At 34.2% G+C, this 22,957-nt stretch overlaps 2 protein-coding genes across 2 annotated transcripts in view; both read left to right on the plus strand.

Annotated features, from left to right (window-relative positions):
• TBC1D15 (TBC1 domain family member 15) overlaps nt 1–7,556 on the plus strand; it is a 45,335-nt gene extending 37,779 nt beyond the window's left edge. Inside the window, exons 13-17 of the mRNA XM_070755703.1 lie at nt 897–996; nt 2,061–2,158; nt 4,480–4,596; nt 5,621–5,707; nt 6,239–7,556. Coding sequence (XP_070611804.1) covers nt 897–996; nt 2,061–2,158; nt 4,480–4,596; nt 5,621–5,707; nt 6,239–6,442 — 606 coding nt within the window. The 3' untranslated portion in view covers nt 6,443–7,556. The remainder of the gene's footprint in view (nt 1–896; nt 997–2,060; nt 2,159–4,479; nt 4,597–5,620; nt 5,708–6,238) is intronic.
• An 8,759-nt stretch (nt 7,557–16,315) lies between these two features.
• Nucleotides 16,316–22,957, plus strand: part of TPH2 (tryptophan hydroxylase 2) — a 114,776-nt gene continuing 108,134 nt past the window's right edge. The window contains exon 1 of the mRNA XM_070754759.1: nt 16,316–16,420. Coding sequence (XP_070610860.1) covers nt 16,316–16,420 — 105 coding nt within the window. The remainder of the gene's footprint in view (nt 16,421–22,957) is intronic.

Consider the following 22,957-nt stretch of genomic DNA (forward strand, 5'->3'; position numbering starts at 1 on the left):
ACAACTCACCACAGCCAAATTGCCCCAGCTAACTCACCACAGCCAAATTGCCCCAGCTAACTCACCATAGCCAATTCGCCATATCAATTTATTTATTTATTTATTTATTTATTTGTTTATTTATTTATTTATTTATTTTTTGATTTGATTTGATTTGATTTGATTTGATTTGATTTGTATTGCTAATTCGCCATGGTCAAGACTTGCTGTGGAACAACTTCCCGTGGCCAATTTGCTGCAGGACAACTTGCTGCGGGAGAAGAGTTACACTAACATTGAAGAAATAGTGGAATAGCATAATTAAAGATAGGATGCCAAAGGTGGGACAAAATGAAATGTGAATGACACAAACTAAAATAATTTTTAATTAGTTTTAAAAACTAAATTAAAGTGTTGAATTGTCCTGCAATGAGTTGTCCCACAGCAAGTTGGCTGCGATGAGTTGACTGTGGCAACTTGTCCCATTCTGCCTGACCCATATAGTGGATGGAGGTAGCTACACTTACCATAGTTTTCATTTATGTTTCTATTGAATTAAATTATCATATAAATTATGAGATTAACTTTATCCTCAACATCTTTGCGATATTTTTTCTCAGAACATGGTTGTGTCAGAGACCTGGGAATCTCAAGGAAATAGCAATTTGATGAGATTGTCACATTGTTTTCAACATCTCCACTATCTTGTTACTAATAACATTGTTGAAGCCTTTTAATTAGTTTTAAAATTTGGATTTTATTATTGTTTTTATGTAAGCCACATAGAGTTGCTTTATTGTGAGATGTGGCTGTATAAATGTAATAGATAAATAAAGAAGACCAGAATTAGATTTAAACTTTAATACATTTAAGTTTCTGAGTACTCATATTAAATATTCTATCTGTTTCTCATTAAGCATCAAAATTTTGAAGAGCAAATGCAAGGCATGAAGACACAGTTAATTCAGTTGAGCACTTTACTTCGCTTATTAGATAGTGGATTCTGCAACTATTTGGGTATGTATAACAAACTGAAAAAGCCAAACGTTTTGTTATGGAACGCATAAAAACATGCTTCCAGGGTAATTTTTTGTATCCCTGATGCCAGAAGGTAACAATCCTGTTAGAAGGGTTTGCCTCCCCCACCCACCCTCAAAATATGATCTAGACTTTTATTTATTTGAAAAATAATTTTATCATTAAAAATGAATAAACTAAATATGTTTTTTTCTCTTTTAATATTAGATTTGTTCCACTCTAACATTGTTTTTATTATTGTTGTGAGCCGCCCCAAGTCTTCAGAGAGGGGCGGCATACAAATCTAATAAATTTTTAAAAAAATAGTTATTCTAGATAATTCTTTACACCATTTTCTTGCATCAATTATTTTCCAAGTTTTTAAATGTGTTTGGTTTTAGGTATCAACTTTCTTTATGCATAATTTTGACCCAATTTTTTTAAACCATGGTTTGTGGTGTTAAATTTTTATTTACCAAAAAAGAAAGAAAGTGGTATGTAGAGTAAGCCATCCTGGTTCACATATATCTAACCCTAAAAAGCAGTCTTTATGCCCTAGAATGTGATTCAAATGACTGTTTCAGCCTATTTGTTTCATTCTGTTTGTATTTATAGTTAAAATAACTTCAGGTATAATTTTGGATATTACTTTTTTTTGTCCTGAACTAACAGTGAAACAATTATGGCATTATTATATCAATAATTACCATATGTTTTGCTCCCCCACCCAAAAGTAGGCAGAAACGGCTCCTTTTACAGTGCAGAACTTTGCCTCTCCTGTCTTTGTCACTGTCCATCTCTTCTGTCTCTTTTTCACAGTGCAGGAGTCAATACACAAAGCTGGCACATGAGAGGACATCTATGTGTTGTTCTCTCAGGCTCTCCCTGTTTTTTAGGGTTTTTTTCTTCCCCTAAACCTAAGTGCATATTATGGATCAAAAAATATGGTACTATGTTCATAGCTTGATTATTTCACCCAAGAATTTCTTTCTAGTTGTCTATATTGTGAACTTAAAATAACTTTGTAAGAGGACCTATGAATGTATTTCCCCCCATTTCTTTAGAATCTCAAGATTCAGGCTATCTTTACTTTTGTTTCCGGTGGCTTCTAATAAGATTTAAAAGAGAATTTAGTTTTCAAGATATTCTTCGCTTATGGGAGGTAAGATGTGTTTTATGGCAATATTTAACTTTTAATGCTCAATGAGAATGTTCAAGTTTTTAAAAACATATTGAATATTTCTTAATAGCACAGAATACATTTTTTTAAAAATTACCTAATGAAGAGTACATAATGTTCTTCAGCCACACCAGCATGATGTGCTGGTGTGGCTGAAGAACATTAATATCTCTAAAAGTAGATAGATCTGGATTATTTTTTGTATGGATCAGGAATTTTAAAGGGAAAAGTTAAGTACCTAGAATGTCTGCTCTTACCTTTTCCTACATATACTCAAACAGCAAAAATAAACAAACTGAAAAAGCCAAACCTTTTGTTATGGAACGCATAAAAACATGCTTCCAGGGTAATTTTTTGTATCCCTGATGCCAGAAGGTAACAATCCTGTGAGAAGGGTTTGCCTTTATTTTTTTTTCTCAAAATATGACCTAGACTTTTATTTATTTGAAAGATAATTTTATCATTAAAAATGAATAAACTAAATATGTTTTTTTTCTCTTTTAATATTAGCTTTGTTCCACTGTAACATTGTTTTTATTATTGTTGTGAGCCGCCCCAAGTCTTCAGAGAGGGGCGGCATACAAATCTAATAAATTATTATTATTATTATTATTATTATTATTATTATTATTATTATTATTATTGTTATTAAAACATACTTAGTATAGAAAAATTAGATATAGGACACTCAAAATGCAGATATTGTTAAATTTTGAAAGGGAAAAAAAATAAGATTTATGCATACATTGAGATCAATAGTATTTTTCAAAGCCAAAATTATATAATCCCACAGAATCAAAATTTTGGGTTTTTTAATCACATAAAATGGAAATCATAACATTGGTATCTAGTTGAAGGACAGAATCTGGAAAGAATCATGTTTTCTGGAACAACCTGAGTGTCTGTCTGTCTCTCTCTGTCTCTCTCTCTCTCTCTCAAACACACACACACACACACACACACACAGAGATGGTTATAGCCATTTATCCTTGGAACTGATATCTGATGTTCAAGCTGTCAACACATCAAATCTAGATCATGCCTCTATTATTATTACTGTCCAGAGCCTGTCTATGAGAAAAATGGATAGATAAGAAGATTGATAAATAAATAAGGTTATCGTTTTTGGATAGCACTGCATTTGTTGATTGAAGTTCAGCTTATCAAATAGTTCACATATGAAATTTTTAGTATGTATCATAATGAGCAAGGTAAAGGTAAAGTGTTCTGTGTCCAGTCATGTCCAACTCTAGGGCACAGTGCTCATCTCTGGTACTTGGCTGAGGGAACCAGCATTGTCCAAGGACATTTTCTGTGGTCATGTGGCCAGCATGGCTATATGTCAGATGCAGGGAATGCTGTTACCTTCCCACTGAAGGTAAAACGAAGGCTATCCAGCTAATAAACACTCAGCTCCTTCCAGCCACCCCAACTCTACCCTGAATTCAGAAATTTCAGGGTCTTTAAATGAAAATTTTTAAAATTTATTCATTTATTAAATAATGTACCCTACACTATAAAAAAATAAGAAATGTTTTCTTCCCATCTACTGTATTTTTTGCAAAAGACTACTGAAATGTCAAAAGTCAGGAGCAAATATTGAAGAAGGTATCTAATTTCTAGACACTTGATTTTTACATTAACAGAATTCTTGTTCATTCCCCCCCCCTCTTCTATTAAAGAATATATAGTCATTCTTAGCCACGTTGAAGTAATTCTTGTTTTTGTTCCCTGGCTTTCCAAAACACATATTGCCATGTAATAATTTTAAGTCTAATTACAGATATCTAATGTTAGTTGTAGATGGATGATGCTAACAGCATATTGATTGCTCTGCCTTTTTTTGGTCAGGGCCTTCAAAAAATGCTGTAATAAGAAACGAACTATACAGATAAAATACAATACTCTGCTCATAAATTATATAGATAAGGATTTCATTAGAACTACCAACATTGAAACAGTCATAGCCTTTAATGAAACCAATAATTAAAAGTTAGCCAACTATTTTTCTCCTGATGTAATTATCTCTCCAGAAAAAATAATAATTTGGTGACTGGAGGTTATAGATATAATCAGTCTTAACTGACATGTAAACTGAATGATGATTTAACAGAAATATCAAATACATAGTACACAGCTGTTAAAGAAAATGTAAGAGATGAACTAATGCAGTCAGCTTTATTTAAAATGAATTGCATTTAATTTTATTTAAAATATTTGTATGTTTTCCCTTCTTAATAATTTTTTATTAAAATGGCCAGAGTCTTGTCTTCTATTTATTCAAAATTTGAATGTTTTACCAGGTGATGTGGACAGATTTGCCTTGTCAGAATTTCCACCTTCTTATATGCTGTGCTATTCTGGAATCTGAAAAACAACAAATAATGGAGAAACATTATGGCTTTAATGAAATACTTAAGGTATCTGTTAAATTGAATTAAATTGAGACTATTTTTCTATCCTTTCTGTTTTGGATTTGCAAAATGAATAGCATTTCATTCTAGAATAAGAAGTGTGAGAGAGTTAATGAATGTTAGTAGTCAGCTGTATTTTTCTTTAGATGAAAGATGTTCAATGTTGAATTATTTATAAAGATACTTTATAAATCAGATTATTCATATACAGAATGATGGTTATTTTGATTTATAAAGCCTGTAGTAGAGCTGCTTTCTTGTTCTGAAGCATAGAAACATAGAAACTTAGACACATAGAAGACTGACGGCAGAAAAAGACCTCATGATCCATCTAGTCTGCCCTTATACTATTTTTTGTATTTTATCTTAGGATGGATCTATGTTTATCCCAGACATGTTTAACTTCATTACTGTGGCATTGCACTAGGACAGAGGCATTAAGAAATAGAAAGTTCTTGGTTGAGTGAAGTTAAGCTATGGAATAATAGTTACCCATGGTTATAATGTAAGCAAAAGAATCAAGTGTCTATTCCAGTGTATTAGTTCACAGAAAAATGGAAATCCATATTGCCATAAGCTTGCATCTCAGTATGCAAGCTTGTTGGCTGTGACCTAGCAAAAAAGAACTGGCCAGCTAAAACAACTGTATCAATAATTCTGAAACCAATTGGTGTGTAATTTAAGTACCATACTTTATCCAAAAGATATTTCTAAATTTGAAATAATTGCATATTTACAATGAAAAGAAAGATTGGATAAATAAGAATGTCACCATATTCTCAATGTATCTAAAATGCTCCTTCAATTTTAAAATAGATTATTTAGGAAAAGCTAGGGTTTCCCCCCAAAAAATACAACTGTAGAGAACTAAATTTTAATTCTAGTGATGAAAATGTATTAAGCAAGGTAGCAATTATTTTTAATAAAAGTTGCTAAGGAAGGTATCAATATTCTGAATCTTAAATATAAATTAAAATGATATACTTCAGCTTTTTTGATGCTGATCTTTTTTTGCTTTATTTTATATCAGCATATCAATGAATTGTCTATGAAAATGGATGTGGATGATGTACTTTGCAAAGCAGAAGCTGTTTCTATGCAGATGATGAATTGTAAGGTAAATAGTGAAATGCATTTTATAAGCATTCTATGACGAAATCATGAGTTATTCCAACTGATCCCTCAAAAGGTGGACAAAATATTTGGAAATACAGGATGAATAAGCAAAATAATTGCCTTTTTTGCTGCTGCTTTTCCTATGGCATCTCCCTCTGTCTTTAAAAAAAATTATATATCATTTTATGTTGTAACATTTTATTATAAACTGTCCAGAGACCCTCTAAGGGAGAGATGAACAGTTTAAAAATGTGAAAAATAAAATTAAACAAATAAATAAATCTCTCCTAACTATTGTATTTTGTTGCTTTTTTAGGGCCACTTGCTATTCACTTTTTCCTAACAAACAATAAGTTATGTAATTTGATACTTCATATACCTACATTTATATGTCATGTTTATTTCATTCAATTTAGTTCTGCATTAGGAAGTTGGGGTTTTTGGCTGGTTTTTGTTTCAAAGCAGAGTATAATTTGAGAGGAATAATATTCCAGCAATCAAAAATAACTTTTGTCTTTTCTTTTCTTCAAAGGAATTACCTCAAGCAATTTGTGAAATTTTGGGATTAGAAAATAGTGCTATGACAACACCAGATTCAGATGCTGGGGAAGATGAGGCTGTTGATGGGATGAGTTGCCTTGCATCAGCATATCCAAACGTTTCTTTGCCTGTTGCTACTTCCAACAAAAGAAATGAAAGAATTCAACAAGTGATATACACAGACTCCACAAACTAATGCTTGTGTAATTGGTTGTGTTGTTCAACAGGCAGTTTCAGGCACTTGGGTTGATATTTTGAGTTTGTGTTGATTAAGCTTTAATGAATTGGGAAAGAAATCATGTACTGTACTGTAATACTTCTGCATCAAAGCTTTACATGACATTATTTTTATAGTTTCTTCTACCAAAATAGCCTTCATTTTTTCCCATAACATTCCTTAATACATTTGTATAAAAGTGCATTTTTTGGTCTTCAGTGAAATAAGAATCAGGCAGTGTGAATGGCATGAAATAAGGGAGCTATTCCTTGTACTTTGAAAAAACCTGGACATGGATAGTTTTTGGATATCATTAAAGTGTTACAACTCTTCTATACTATTTCCTAAGTTAAAGTTGGCAACTTCCACAACACAGCTTTGTAAATGAAAGGATTGTGTTCTTTTTCTAATGTTTACAAAAACACTAAGTATTTGTGCAGACTGAATGTAGATTTGGAATGAAAATTTCAATTTGTTAAATCCCTGATCCTGAATTTTGCATAATCTAGGATGGCATTTTTACATTTCACACCTTTCTTAGGCATACATACTTATGCATTCAGATGTATGAATATTAAAGGATAACTCTATTTTTGACTAAAATAACTTTCGTTGGTAATTTAGACAATTTTGTCCAGATTTTAATATACAGTTTAAGCCTAACTATTTTTTGAAAATCATTTTTCTAAATAAGAATAAATGTCTGAATATATTCAGGTTCTCAGCTTAATATTCTTAGCAAGGTTGTCTTGCTCATTTAACTAATAATGTTTCTTTTTGCTGAATAGTAGTATTACTGTTTAATAATAACCTATCTAAATTGCCTTTATATTAGACTAAACTTTTTGAAAACAGATAAAAATAAAGATGAAATTTTAATTTCCTTCCTTTGGTTCTATTTAAGCTCCTTTTGATAACACAACAAAATCTGGAGTTTCCTAGGGTAGACCTGATACATGCATATGAGAAAAATAAGATTATACTATGCGACTATTTGATGTTTTACAGTAATGTGGAATATAATTTCATGTATTTGTTTCTATTTGAAGAATATTGTATATATTATGAAATAAAATGCAAAGTTTACTTAAAAGATTTTTAATTAAGACATATTTAGAAGAAAACCAAAAAATGAATTCCTAAATTTCCAATGTTTCATGAGAGTCATTCTGTTCTTTTAATCATATAACACTTTGGTGATAAAATAAGCAAGCTAGTGATAGAAGAAATTAAATTCTTGTCCTATAGGCATCAATCGGATTGTATTTGTAAATAAGCAGTTGAATTTTGGTTTTCTGAAGATAAGCTTGAAAACACAAATGTGATCCACATGACATTTGTCAGGATCTAGAAGCCTGTTTCATAGCGACACCCTAATCCATGTTCCGACAACATAAAATCTGGCTTGCTTTTTCCAACATGATTAAAGGTAGGGATGTCACTTCTGGCAGTGATGTTACACTGATGCGAGCAAGCTGACGGGCCTCTGGCTTGCACAGTTTTTCATGTTTCTGTGGCCTTTTGGGCAAGGTTAGTTCTTGAAGACAGCACTGATGGAGAGAGAAGCACTAAGAGAGAAAGGCAATCTCCTGGAAGAGCTAGAGGTTCCCTCAAATCAAACATGGAAGAAATCAGCCATTAACAACTAAGAGACACAGACGGAGAATTGCAACATGGACTGGAAGGAAAAAATACTATCATCCAAAACTTTTTAAAAATACTGTACAGACAAAAGGAAATCAAGGAAGAGAATATCAAGAACTACTTGGATAACAAAAATGTGCCAATCTTGCTGGAGAAGACAGAAACAATGTTTAACGACAAAATACCATTTAAGGGAGTTGTGAGGCCATCAAAAGTCAAAAAACAAGAAAACACCAGGGCGGATGGGCTACCAGCGGAGATATATAAAAATATATACTAGAAGAAAAAATGTTAGAATTATACAATGAGGTATTAGAACATACTAAAATGCTGAAATCATGTATAGAACATATATAACCTTAATACCAAAGGAAGTTTCGATAATTGTTCAATAAAAATTACAGACTAATCTCACTTTTGAATTTGGATTAAAAATATTTATCATATTTATGGCAGAAAGGTTAAAACAATATTAAACCAAATTATTCATTTGGATCAAAATGGATTTCTTCCAAAATGTCAAATTTATAACAACACAATGATGATTATAAAAGTATTAGAGTATTATGAAGTTCATTCAGACAAATAATTGGCCTTAATATTTGTGAATGTGCAAAAGGCATTTGACAATCTGTACTGGAAATTCTTTACAATGCAATTAAAACATGACATTTGGCAACAAATTCACCAAAGTGATTGAAGCAATATATTCATTACAATTGTCTAAAATAATGACAATGGCGATATGACTGAGTCAATAAGCATAATGAAAGGTGTTAAACAAAGATGTTCGCTATTCCCCCTACTATTTTTTTTACTATCGCTAGAGGTGTTGAACCAGATAAGAGAAAATCAGGAAATAAAAGGGCTTAAAATAAAGAGTATAAGACACAAGCGTTCACAGATGACATGTTTATTATCAAAGAACCTCATAATTGCTGGCACAATTTTATCTGGGAATGAAAACACAAATCTCATAAGTACTTTCAGAGATACCATGTGAGGTGAGCACTACTAGAAGACTGGATGGAGATTAAGAAAAAATATATCAAAACTCCTAAAACTCATATGGAAACAACAATCTACCCAAATGTTTTACACTTGGACAAGAAGGTTACCTATAAAGATCTATTGGACAAACAAAATAATCTTAAATCAAAAGAAGATTTGGCTTTGGTTGGAATAAAAATAGGTGGCCTTACTTGCAAATTCAATCTATGTGCGTACTTCCTAAAAAAGTTCCCCACAGCCATAGCTGAACCACTAAGCATAATCTTTGAAAAATCCTACAGGAACAGTTCCCTACTAAACCTATGGGTCACTAGCCACGGTCATCCCCATCTTCAAAAAGGGAGATCCCAGTCTAGTAGAAAACTACTGACCAATCTGTCTGCTGCATCACATGCATAATCATGGAATGAATCATAAACCAATCCATTATCCTCCACCTAGAAACTAACAACCTATTTTCAAACAAGCAATTCGGTTTCAGGAAAAAATTATCCTGCAATCTACAATTACCACACTGCAAAAAATGGACCACAAAACTTGGTCAGGGCAAAACAATAGACACAATTTACATAGATTTCTGTAAAGCCTTCAACTCAGTGGTTCATGATAATCCAAGGCATCTCTGGACTCCTACATGACTGGATAACTGTGTTCCTGTCAAACAGACAGCAAGTGTCAAAATAGAACAGGATTAGATAGGGAGTGCCCTATCTAATCCCGTTCCTGTTAATGCTATACCAGAGGCAGCATACTAGGACTAAGACTCTTTATATAAATGACCTTTGCGATCACATTAAAAGCGACTGCGTTCTCTTCACTGATGATGTAAAAATCTTCGACATCACCAACAACACTGCTATCCTCCAAAACGACCTTGATTTTGTGTCCGAATGCTCAAACATCTGGCAACTCCAAATCTCAACCAATAAATGCTCTGTCCTACACATTGGCAAAAAGAATCAGAACACCAAATACAAGCTGAATATATAAGACCTTGCAGACGACCCTCACTCTGTCAAAAACCTTGGAATACTCATCAAATGACCTTAGTGCCAAAGCCCACTGCAACAACATCACCAAAAAGGTTTCAAGAATTGTTAACCTAATCTTATGTAGCTTCTTCTCCAGTAATATTGCACTAACCAGAGCATATAAAACATTCACCAGGCCAATCCTTGAATACAGCTCATCTGTCTGGAACCCACACCGCATATTGGGTTTTAATACATTAGAAAGTGTCCAGAGATACTTTACAAAAAGAGCCCTCCACTCCTCTACCCACAATAGTATACCTTGTGCAACCAGGCCTGAAATCCTGGGTTTAGAAAGTTTAGAACTATGTCGCCTTCAGCACAACCTAAGCATAGCTCATAAAATTATTGACTAAAGCATCCTTCCTGTAAATGACTATTTCAGCTTCAACCATAACAATATATGAGCACACAACAAATACAAACTCAAAGTGAACTGCTCCAAACTTGACTGTGGAAAATACAACTTTAGCAACAGAGTGATTAATGCCTGGAACTCACTACCTAACTCTGTGGCTTTGTCACCTAAGCCCCAAAACTTTACCCTTAGACTGTCCACTGTTGACCTCACCCGATTCCTAAGAGGTCAGTAAGGAGCATGCATAAGCACACCAGCGTGCCTACCATCCCTGTCCTTATGTTCCCTCTTATCAGTACCTATCTTATGTTTATAAACAATGTTATATCTATATTACCAATACGTACTTGACAAATAAATAAAAATAAATATGTCACAATCTGGATTTCAACAAGAATATCAAGAATTGGATAATATTTTAACAGGAACTGTAGATAAAATGATAACAAAAACTTACAAACTTTGCCGGGGTGGCACAGTGGTCCAAGTGCAGCACTGCAGGCTACTTCAGCTAACTGCTATCTGTAGTTCAGCAGTTCAAATCTCACCACCGGCTCAAGGTTGACTCAGCCTTCCATCCTTCCGAAGTGGGTAAAATGAGAACCCAGATTGTTGGGGGCAATATGCTGATTTTGTAAACTGCTTAGAGAGGGCTGTAAAAGCACTATGAAACTGTATATAAGTCTAAATGCTATTGCCATTGCTACAATTGTCTATTAAATGTTAAAATGGAAGAGGAAACAGTAAAACAGATTCCTTAATAAGAGTTGGAAGGGACCTTGCAGGCCATAGCTGTAAAAGAAGTAATGGTGATTTGGGTTCAAAATTTTGGTTACACAATTTAATTGGAGTACTGGGAGAAAATTTGGGATCAAAATTGTAGTTACAATGGCAGCATCCTATAAAGAAAACATCTATTACATGTTCTATAGATGCATCTATCTCCGGCAAGATTGGCGAAGATGTCTCCAAATGTTGAAAAAGTAGAAATGATCAGGGAATGTATTACCAATTTACACCTCCAATATTGGAGAAAGATTCAAAGGTGGATAAAAATTATAGAACAAAAAGTAGAACTAAAATTGGAACTGTTTTTGTTAAGGATCATGAAAGGAAAGATAAATAAAAATAACCAATATATGACATTGCATATAACAACAGCAGCTAGAATTATTTAGGCCCAACATTGGAAATCAGAAACAGCCCCTTTAAGCACAGTGGTAATTAAAGATATTAGAATGTGCTGAAATTAATAAATTAACTATGGAAATACACGACAGATAGGAAAGGGAGTTATATAAAATATGGAACAAATGGTGTAATTGGCTGGAAAATAAACGTAAAATTAATAATGGTATGACAATAAATCAAAAGATATGAATACAGTGGTACCTCATCATACAAACTTAATTGGTTCCAGGAGGAGGTTCGTAAGGTGAAAAGTTCGTAAGATGAAACAATGTTTCCCATAGGAATCAATGTAAAAGCAAATAATGCGTGCAAATCCTTCAGGAAAATCCCAAACTTTAGAAGGGAGGCGAACAGAGGGCAGGGAGGAGCAGCTAAAGAGGGCGGGTGGAAGAAGCAAGGCTAGGCTAAAGGATGAGTGGGAAGGAAGAAAGGCAAGGGGGGCGCCCCTCCCTTTTCTTTTTTCAAAAGACACACTTTCAGTGCCTTTGCAAGTATGCAAAATCTTTACTCCTCCAAGCTGCCCCTCCCTTTTCTTTCTTAAAAAGACACGTTTCAGTGCTTTTGCAAGCATGCAAAATCTTTACTCCTCCAAGCTGCCCCTCCCTTTTCTTTCTTAAAAAGACACCGTTTCAGTGCTTTTGCAAGCATGCAAAATCTTTACTCCTCCAAGCTGCCCCTCCCTTTTCTTTCTTCAAAAAAGGGGGAAAAAGAAACCCCTTCATCCCAGCAGCAGCTGCTTGGGTTTGTAAGGTGAAAATTGTTTGGAAGAAGAGGCAAAAAAATCTTAAACACGGGTTCGTATCTTGAAAAGTTAGTTACAAGAGGCATTCATAAGATGAGGTACCACTGTATTTGAATTTATGTATATAGATGCATGGAAACAAGGTGATAGGTGGGTATAGTCAGATAAAATATTAGATATTAAGAAGAAATTATATGTAGGATTTAGGAAAATAACTTAAAGAGTAAGAGATATAAAAATATAGTATGTACACCAAAACGGTATGCTATAAAATGAATTTTTTAATGGTATATGGTGTTATGTTACATTGCATTGTTATGCGTTATTATGTTGTTTTTGTACACCTGGTTGTATTTAATGTTATTTTAAAAACTGTTTAATAAAAACTATTTTTTGAAAAATAAAGGTAGGGGATAGGAGAAAGGGAAGGAAATATTAAGTCATTCCCAATTATCAAATGCAATCTGTCTCCAAAAGATTCGATTCCTTGTGTATACATTCTGAAAAAGAACTTACTGAGAGTGAAAAAATATGCCTGTGGTTTTAGTTGCTCAAAAGGTAAAGAAAATTGTTGCATTAATGTGAGAGAACTGATGAAATGGCAATTTATTAACACAGATATCAGAAGGTGAGATCTCTGTAGTCCTTTGCTGTAATTTGTTTAGGATTCTTATCTTTTATCAGCTAATAAGAAAATACCCCATTTGGCAAATGGCAAGAAAGCAAGACCCAGCATCTCTAGGCTTTCATTTCCTGCTTACAGGAAATAATTTTTGGATTATCTTGCCCTTTTTGTTCTATCATAGAACTTTGGCTTTATATTATCATGTTAATATAACTGCAGGATATTTATATTTTCTACTGCTGTCTGTTGGCCTGACTCCAAAATGAACACAGCTGACATGGAATATATATATCTCTCCCCCTCTCTCCTCTCTCTCTCTCTGTTACCCACCTCCATACCCCCACACTCCCATAATTTCCTTAATACTTTCAACATTTGACATCTAAAAAGCACTTGAAATCTGGAAAGCATAATTAGGATATTTATGCACATAGTAGGAATTCTGTTTTTCTTTTCATTTTACTTATCTTACATGACAACTTCATTATCAAAATTATGTTGTATATACTATATCTTCATAAAATGTTGAAAATAACTGAATAATTGTACCACAATCACCGTTCCCCGTAAGCTGCACGCGTGAGGATGCGCGCCCCCCAAAATACCCCCCCGCGCACCCTTTTCCACAGGCGCGTGCTCCCCATCCCCCTGCCAGCCCCGGGGGGCGGCGGGGAGGCGCCGGCAGTAGAAGGTGCTGCCCCCCACCCGTCCGATCCGCCCCCTCTCCTCCTATTCCACCGAAAGAAAAGCGCGGAGGCTGCTTGCTTGAGCCTCCCGTAGCTCCACCTTGCTTTGCCCTGGCTGTCATCCTCCGTTGTGTTTTTGGGGGGGAGCGGCAGGAAAGCCCTGTGCCGGCCAGGAAAGCCAGCTTTTCAGGAAAGCAGCGCGCCTTTTAAACATGCTGCTTTCCCGCACCTCTTTTCTGGGGGGGAGAGTGGCCTCCTCCCTCCCCCCTGCCCAGGAAAGAGTTGCAAGAAAGCAGCGCATTTGAAAAGCCCTGGCCGGCACAGGGCTTTCCTGCCGTTCCCCCCCGAAAACACAACGGAGGTCCAGGATGACAGGCAAAGCGGGGTGGAGCAACGGGAGGCTCAAGCTGGTGGCGGCAGACCTCCATTGTGTTTTCGGCTGGGGGGGGAGGAGGATCTTCCTGAGCCTTGTGCCGGTCAGCAAAGCCAGCTGCCCGCAGGAGACGTGGAGAGAAAGAAGGGAAAGAGAGGGAGGGAAAGAGGAGAGGAAAGAAGGAGGAAGGGAGGGAAGGAAGGGAGAGAAAAGTGAACGAGAGGGAGAGAGAAAGGGAGGAAGAGAGGAAGGAAGGAAGAAATAAATATAAAGGGAGAGAGGGAGAAAGAGAGGGAGAGGGAGGGGAAGAGGAGAGGGAAGGAAAAGACACAAAGAGAAAAAAGTGGAAGGAAGAGAGAAGGAAAAAAGGAAGGGAGAGAGAGAGAAAGAGAGAGAGAAGATAGGAAGGAAGAGAGTGAGAGAGAGCAAGAAAGAAAGAGTGAGAGAGGAGAGAGGAAGGAAGAGAATGAGAGAGAGAGAGAGAGGAAGAAAGCAAGAGAGAGAGAGGAGTGGAAGGAAGAGAGGGAGAGAGAAATGATAGAAAAAAAGGGGGGAAGAGAAATGAGAAAATGATTGAGGCAGAGAATGACAGGAAAGAGAGAAACAGAGAGAGAAGTGACTCTTGATTTAAAGCATATGGTAAAAGCACTTAAATAATAACAGAGAAAAAAAACCCCAGCCCTCACCTGTTTTTATTAATAGTTATGTTTTGGATTTGCTGGTTATTTTAGTTTTAATAGTAATAGAGTTTTGTTTTGTTTTATTATTAATTTCTTTTAATAAAAAAGAAGGGATTTATTATATTTATTTATTTATTTATTTATTTATTCATTCATTCATTCATTCATTCATTCATTCATTCATTTATTTATTTATTTGTACTTCTATGCCGCCCAGTCCCAAGGGGACTGCCGCTCAGACACTATACTTTTCCGCCCACCCCGAAAAAAAATTAGAGGGAACATTGACCACAATAGCCCCAGTGATAATACTTATTTTAAAAATATCTGATAAGCATAAAGCCTACCTTAAGTCAGCCAGATGGAATCAGAGGAGACTCTTAAGGAAGGTAGTCCCATCATTTATAGTAGATGAAACCACAGGCATCCTCATGCAATCAAATTAGCTCTTCAATAGATATAGGAATGGGACTTTATAAGAAATGAAGTAATAAGCATTATGTACTTGTTCTGTATTGATTGTTGGAGTTCCAGAAACCTACATCTAAATCATGTGCTAAAGTTCTAAGTAAAATTTACTCTTATATATGATACTTCAACAATAAGTAACAGAAGGATGCCTTTGGTCTAATAGAAACATAGAAGAAGATTGATGGCAGAAAAAGACCTCATGGTCCATCTAGTTTGTCCTTATACTATTTCTTGTATTTTATCTTAGGATGGATATATGTTTATCCCTGGCATGTTTAAATCCAGTTACTGTGGATTTACCAACCACGTCTGCTGGAAGTTTGTTCCAAGCATCTACTAGTATTTCAGTAAAATAATATTTTGTCACATTGCTTCTAATGTCAGTTGCTAATCTCGTTCTTTCACAAGTTGCTTCGTTTATATATTCAAAGTAGGCAAAGGAGTGATGGTCAATCAATAAAACTTCTTTGTAATACTTTGAATCCTGTAATCACACTCATTGGATTATAGCGTGATGATGTCTGACAATATTAAAGCAGCCCTGGGAAAAGTATCAATTTCTCTTAATTCTTTTAAAAAATGTAATGATTATTCAGTGACATGAAAAGTGCATTTCTTAACTGAAACATTAAGCTGCCCATCTTGCTTTGAGTAATCTTTGATAATGGAATGCCATGTAAATGTTCAAATGGCTCTCTGTAAAGAAAGTGCTGAACCGTTTCTGCCGTCTACTGATAAAAGTATAGTTCTTTTTAAAAAGCAGTACAAGTTAGAGGAAGCAAACAGAAATTGCTAGTTGTATGGGGAGCCAGAAGAGGAGTCAAGAAAGAAGTGTGCTTCTCTGCTACTTTCATGTGACAATACTCATCAGTCTTTCATCAGTTCTTCACAAGGCTTATATAAACCCTTGCTGGGGGAGGTGAGAGGCGCTTGAAGTGTTTCTTGTTTAGCATCAGAGTGCTGAACAGCTGGACAGCTCCCTGGGGGCAGCATTGCAAGCCTTCCCTGCTCTGAACAGAGAAAACAGTAGGGTTCCCACCATGCAGCCAGCAATGATGATGTTCTCCAGCAAATACTGGGCGCGACGGGGCCTTTCCCTGGACTCAGCTGTGCCTCAAGAGTACCCATTATCCAGGAGTGTAACTGTAAGTATCAAGCGTTTAAAGAGACCAAACCATTATCTTGTCAGATTGTTTCAGAAATGTTCAGGCATTTCCAGATGACTGTTCTTTGGGGCCTTTTTACTGAACAAATTTATTTGTTTGCTTGTTCAAAAAAAAGGTTAGGAATCAACCCTTTCTCTCTGTAACCCAATAGTCTCATTACAAATTATATATATATAAAATGTTGTATAGAAGACATTTTTTTGAGAGAAAACTTTAATTCAATTGATTGTAGCTATCACTTTTTTGATGGATGTATCTAATGGTGGAAATTAATCCAGTCATTATGTTGAAGACTTACCTTCCCTGCTTTGAATTTTTTTTAAAGGCACATTTTCTAGCCATTTACAGAAGCTTATATATATATGTACGTTTGGATTAGTAAGATTTTCTTCCAGGGAAAGCAGTTGAATTTACATATAAGATTTTTTAAAAGATTGAATGCATTGTTGAAATCATAAAACACAGGCATTGCAGTAATTGTGGCTGTCATTTAAAACCCAAACAGAAGGGTATAATAATTCAAACTATGTGACTACATAATATACTACTATTACTACAAAAATAATATTAATATTTAGATATAAACAATTTTATGATCTGGTCCTCTATTAAAAAGATAATAAAACTTTTCTTGAAAATTCAGTCATACCTCTTTGGGCTTACTTTTATACATAAACAAAGACATATAGAAGAAACAAAAATATACATTACTGTTATACACAGCCTTTGTTATAACATTAAAATGTTTAACCTAAATACATATTGCAATTCTACACATCTTACAACATTTCCTCAAATAATTTAAGATTTAGAAACTGGTTCTTGCCCTCTTTTTATTTTATTTTCCCCCACAAACTTTGCATCCATGCATATATCATAATATCAAAACATTATATATTTGTACATTTATTCAAAATGCCTGAACAAATATCCTAAATTTGCATCTTTTATCCTCCTATTTCCCAACTGTTTTCCTTCTATATTTCTTATTACTCCTCTTCCCCTATCTTCCTCTCTTTCCTCTACCTTCTTTTTATCTCTCTCTCTTTTGCCTACTTCTCTCCTGTCTCTTTCCTTTCTACTTCCTCTTCCTCCCTGTTGTCCTTCCCTGAGTACTTTTCATCCTAATCCATTATGTGGTTAACAGACAAGCAATTTAAAACCCTGGCATTTAACATTATAATGTTTAATCTAAATATATATTGAAATTCTACATATTTTACAATGTTTTATGCTCACAAATTAAGATTAAGAAGCTGATTCTTGCTCTCTCAGGGTGTTTTTGTCACAAAGCTATTTCTCTCTGTGTGTTTATACTTACATCCATTTCTCTCTATATATATCCATGTCTATTTCTCTAGGATAGTAGTGGTAGTGGTGGTGATGATGATGATGACATTGATGATATTTCATAGAACAGCCCTATAGGTGGCTGTTTTCATTTTAGCAATCCACAACTATATTGTGATTCTGATTATGTTTCCTTGTCAAACTGGCTGGCTATATTGTAATATAATGGACTTATACTTCTGTATATAAATCCTCATATTGTACGCAGCTATACGTATCTTGGCATCTTCACATCACATTCTCTGATTTTATTGGTGATATTTATATGCCACCCCACTCCAACAGGACTGATTACAATTTTTTTTGAGATCTTGATCTTTTATCTTATTCCAGAAGGTACTTCATTTCTATAAAAACTAAAAAGTGCTACATTATTTTTTAATTTGGGTTAAGATAGGCAACATTTGAGACACTGTTCTTAAGGTATATTTCTAAATTATATATTATCTATCTATAGCATTTTAGTAGGTTTTTAAATTATCCTATAGCTGTATAGTCACTCGATTGTGATGAGTGCTTTTTTAAAGCCAAGTGTTTTTTTAAAGCCACACCTAGCACATTGGTTCAATTGACAATTTAACAGCAGTTATTTTATATAAAAAACACATATCTAAAAATATAGGTTGTTGTGAACAAACACCATATCTAAGTAACACTTTTTTCTAGGTTAGAACTGTACTGCTAATTTCTATGCCAGTTTTCTTGATCTTTATGGTTTTAGGTGGGCAAAAGGAACTATTACAATTCTAAACATTGTTTGAAATGTAGTAGGAAAACAAACATGAATTATATTTAGCCAAAATATGAATATGAATATTTTTGAGAGGTTATCAGTATAGATTATTTTTTTTTTTCTGAAGCAAAATAAAGTACGTGTTATTTTTTATTTAATTGTATTACAAATGGATAGACTTGTGTTAAACTGATTGAACTTGGCCTGTTTAGTTAGGAATCCTTTAATTTATGTGGCTAATTTTCTGTTTGGAGGATTATGTGCAAACCATATGACAATTGAAACATTTTTGTTTAACTTCATGTACAGTATAACAGCTGTTTGGGAGGCATAATTGGATAGAGTTCCCCAACTTGTGTACCTTTTATTCATATAAAAAACCCCAGAAACTACATATGGTTGCCATGACAATTTGCAAATCTTTTGCAGATTATGTGAACCAAACAAATATAGGAATTATTTATTTATTTTTTCAGAGAATAGACTTTTAAAAAAATTTATAGTCAAGTACCTGACAACATAAATAATTTTTTTTTGTATTGTTTGACTGATAATAAAATAGAATGTACTTAATCTGTAAGTAATGATTAAATGGTTGTAAAATGATAGAACTAAGATAAAAGAATTCAGTTTGATAAACTCTATGTGCAGTAAAATAAATTTTTGCAACACTGATAGAGATCATATCATTTTGGTCAAACGACAGTAAATATGAAAGATAAACTAAATCTGATTGGTCATAATAATTGCAATCTATTCAAGATATTTGGCGCTAGTTATGTGTCCCTTTGCTTTATCTTTCATGCTAACTATTCTTGAGCAACAATAAGGAATAGCTTTCCATAGATTTTTAAAACTCTCCTCCCTATATTAGTTGTCTCATATGATTAAGGGAATCCATTGATGTTAATGGAAATAGCTCTAATGAATATCCTCATGTTAAAGGATGCTAAATTCTTATCAACCAGGACTGAAGAATGCTAATGTTGATGCCCATTGAAATATATGGAGATATATGGCTTGATTTTTACAAGTTTAGTGGGATGAAGAAAACCTCCGATATGAATTAAGAAGGAGATTTTATTGAAGAAACCAAGAAAGGAATGATAGAAGGAAGAAGCTGTCTTTGTAAACTGCATGTAAACTGGCATGCATTTTACAAAGCAGCAAATTCAGCTTTATTGCTCAGTATCAAGTTGAAAATGGGCCTAAACATTACAGACCCCTAAAAAAGGATATCTGTATAATAAGCTTTCTTTTTAGCAGAAAAAATAGATCTACAAATGTTTAACTCTAACCCCTGTAAAAGATATTCAATTAATATGACAAAGATCTTAGTTAGTTAGTTAGTTAGTTAGTTAGTTAGTTAGTTAGTTAGTTAGTTAGTTAGTTAGTTTGACTTCTATGCCACTCAGTCCTGAAGGACTCAGGGTGGCTTACAACATAATATAATACAAAACAAAAAGATACAGTAATAAAAAGAAGTTGAATATAATGTCTAAAAACTCACCCAGATAAAACCCATTTATATAAAAACCAGTCAAATCTTATGCATGCACACCATTCATAAAATAAAAATTGGCCATGAAAGATTGACAATTCATGGCCCCCAGGCCTGCTGGCAAAGCCTGGTCCTTGTGGCCTTGTGGAAGGGCAGTAGGGTGGGAGCAGTACAGACATCTGGGGGTAGTTGGTTTCATTGAGCCTGGGCAGCCACAGAGAAGGCCCTTCCCTTGTGGTCCCGCCAACCTACATTGTTTAGTCGATGGGACCTGGAGGAGGCCAACTCTGTGTGCTCTTATTGGTCTCTGGGAGATATGTGGCAGGAGGCAGTCCCATAAATACCCTGTGGTAATCTATGAAAGTAAAAGTTGAAGCAGCATAGGGAGACTACAGACACTTTTGAACTTTAGTGTTGAAGAAGACACCTGAGAAAACCATAGACAGCCAAGAAAATAAAGAGTCATCAAATAAATCAGTCCAGAGTTCAAATGATGAGGTCAAGTAATCTTACTTTGACACATTATGTGAGGATCTAGCTGTCTGGAAAAGGCTCTAATGCTAGGAAAACTGAAAGGGAGCGGGAGGACAATCAGCTGCAAAGTGAATGGATTCAGTTACAGTAGGGCACCATGGGGAGAAAAGATTAGAAATAGATCGTCAATGAACCAACTCTAATTTCGTTGTCTTTTTATCTATTCTACTTCAAATGAAATCCATAATCAGGATTCAAAATTAAGCTTCCTTAGAAAAAAAGGCAGAGATAGGATGACCACTCTCAAAATAGTTTAGAAGTTGTTGTACCCTTATAGCAGAAATATGCAAGCTTCATTTAGCCAAGGGCCATATTAAAATTCTAAATATTACAATGCTTAGACGGGAGTAACATCCCCCAAAGTGAATAGGGCAGAAAAACAACTTTGATTTAAAGTAATCTAGGTTTAAATTATACAATTCAAGTTAATGTTTATAGTCTTATAGTCTCTGGAGAAAGGTGGCATACAAGTCTAATAAATAATAATAATAATAATAATAATAATTATTATTATTATTATTATTATTATTATTATTATTTGATATATTTAATTTTAAAATTATATCATTCTATCCCAGTAGAAAATTTGTCGCAAACTTTGAGGTGGCTCTGGAGGCATCATCCAGTGCTTTGAGGGTAGTTAGATATTTTTGTTTGTTCATTTGTAGGCAGAGACCAAAAATAGAGGGGAGGGAAGGAGGGAGGGAGAGAGGGAGAGAGAGAGAGAGAGAGAGAGAGAGATTGTAATCTTTCTATGTTGGAAATATTCAGAGGCTGTTCAATCTTTGCAGTCACAAATAATGACTGATCTGAGCTATTGAAACAGGATAAGAATTACCATTGGTCCACAGTCCAAGATCCAGCCACTGGATGCATAATATTAATGTTCTGTAAGTTTTATTGATTCCTCATTTGGCTCCAAATTAAAATAAAGATACTTGTCCATGTCTTTAATAGCTTTGTAGATAATGATTCTGTTATGCAGAAGACAGTAGCTACCCCCATGTTGCTAATCAATCAATCAATCAATCAATCAATCAATCAATCAATCAATCAATCAATTTGCTAATTAATTTGTTAATTAGTCTGATGATTAGTTTGTTCATTGATACATAATTCAACATCATAATATTGTTAGCTTCTGTGTTATAGCTGATATATTTTATTTCCTGTAGAGTGTCTATTGAATAGGTAATTATAAATATAATAAACAATATCTCCTCTTATTATAATCAGTTTCACAATAAGTGAGACCAAATTTTCTTTTCCTTCATCTCCATCCAATAATTTTAGTTCTTTGATTATAAAGTTAGATAAAAGCATTAAAAATATAAGAACTGTAAAACAAGAGAAATAGTAAACATTTTCATAACATGTTAGGAAATATATAAATATATAAAATATGAACATTTTGAATAAAAAACTACTAAAAGTACATTAAAAAAATCATATAAGTATATTTTGGTCATTTAAGTAAGCATCATATTACCAAACTTGTTTCAATTCTTTTTCCAGTTAATAAATGTTAAATAAATTCCTATAATATCATTTAACTGTTATTTTTATTTGAATATTCTAAATTCCTACTACAGGTGGGAAATGCTGAAAGCAAACTAATCCATTCAACCATGTGATCAAAGGTTTCCTTAATTAAATAAAACTAATTGTGTTTTAATTAAAGTAGCATAACAGCATTCAATGTTGATGAAAATTATGAACAACAATTTTTCATCTCTTTGACATTAGGGGATGTGTTGATTTTCCCAAGGAATGATATTTCTATGAAAAATTTCATTTTGAAGAATATCTGTGGAGACTCTCAGTCATCCAAGTCATAGTTGACTCAAAGATACTTTTTCAAAGGCAACTGGACTGTCGTTTTCTAAGGAAGAAGAAAAAGACGGTTTGCTTCTCATCAAGAAGTTTAATTGAGTCTGGCAATGGAAAGATTTGTTCTGATAGGATGGGGGAGGGGGTGAAAAGATCAAATTTCTTTGCAGTCATCTGATTGTTAGCACTTTCCCCGAGAGCTCTTGAGGCTACTTGGGGGGTTATCTGGGCTCTCAGTGTCACCTATATCAGAGTGCATATGTGGGTGGAATTTTCTCGGAACTGCTTCAAGGGCTGCATGGTAGACCAGAGATGGGTGAAAGAGGGCTGCTCAATTTTAACATTAATGACCTCTCTCTTAACAGAGATTATGTTAACATTGGGCAGCCTCTCTCAACAGATAAACCCCAAGTGTTCCCAAGATCTTTCAGGGAGAGTGCTAATGTCAGATGAACTGCAAAAAAACAAAAAACAATTTGTCTTTCCACCACCACTACCCATCCCATCAGAACTAATATTTCCATCATCTCCACCATTTATTTTATTTATTTATTTATTTATTTATTTA

Source organism: Erythrolamprus reginae, chromosome 6 (genome assembly GCF_031021105.1).
Source record: "Erythrolamprus reginae isolate rEryReg1 chromosome 6, rEryReg1.hap1, whole genome shotgun sequence".
Classification (NCBI taxonomy): domain Eukaryota; kingdom Metazoa; phylum Chordata; class Lepidosauria; order Squamata; family Dipsadidae; genus Erythrolamprus; species Erythrolamprus reginae.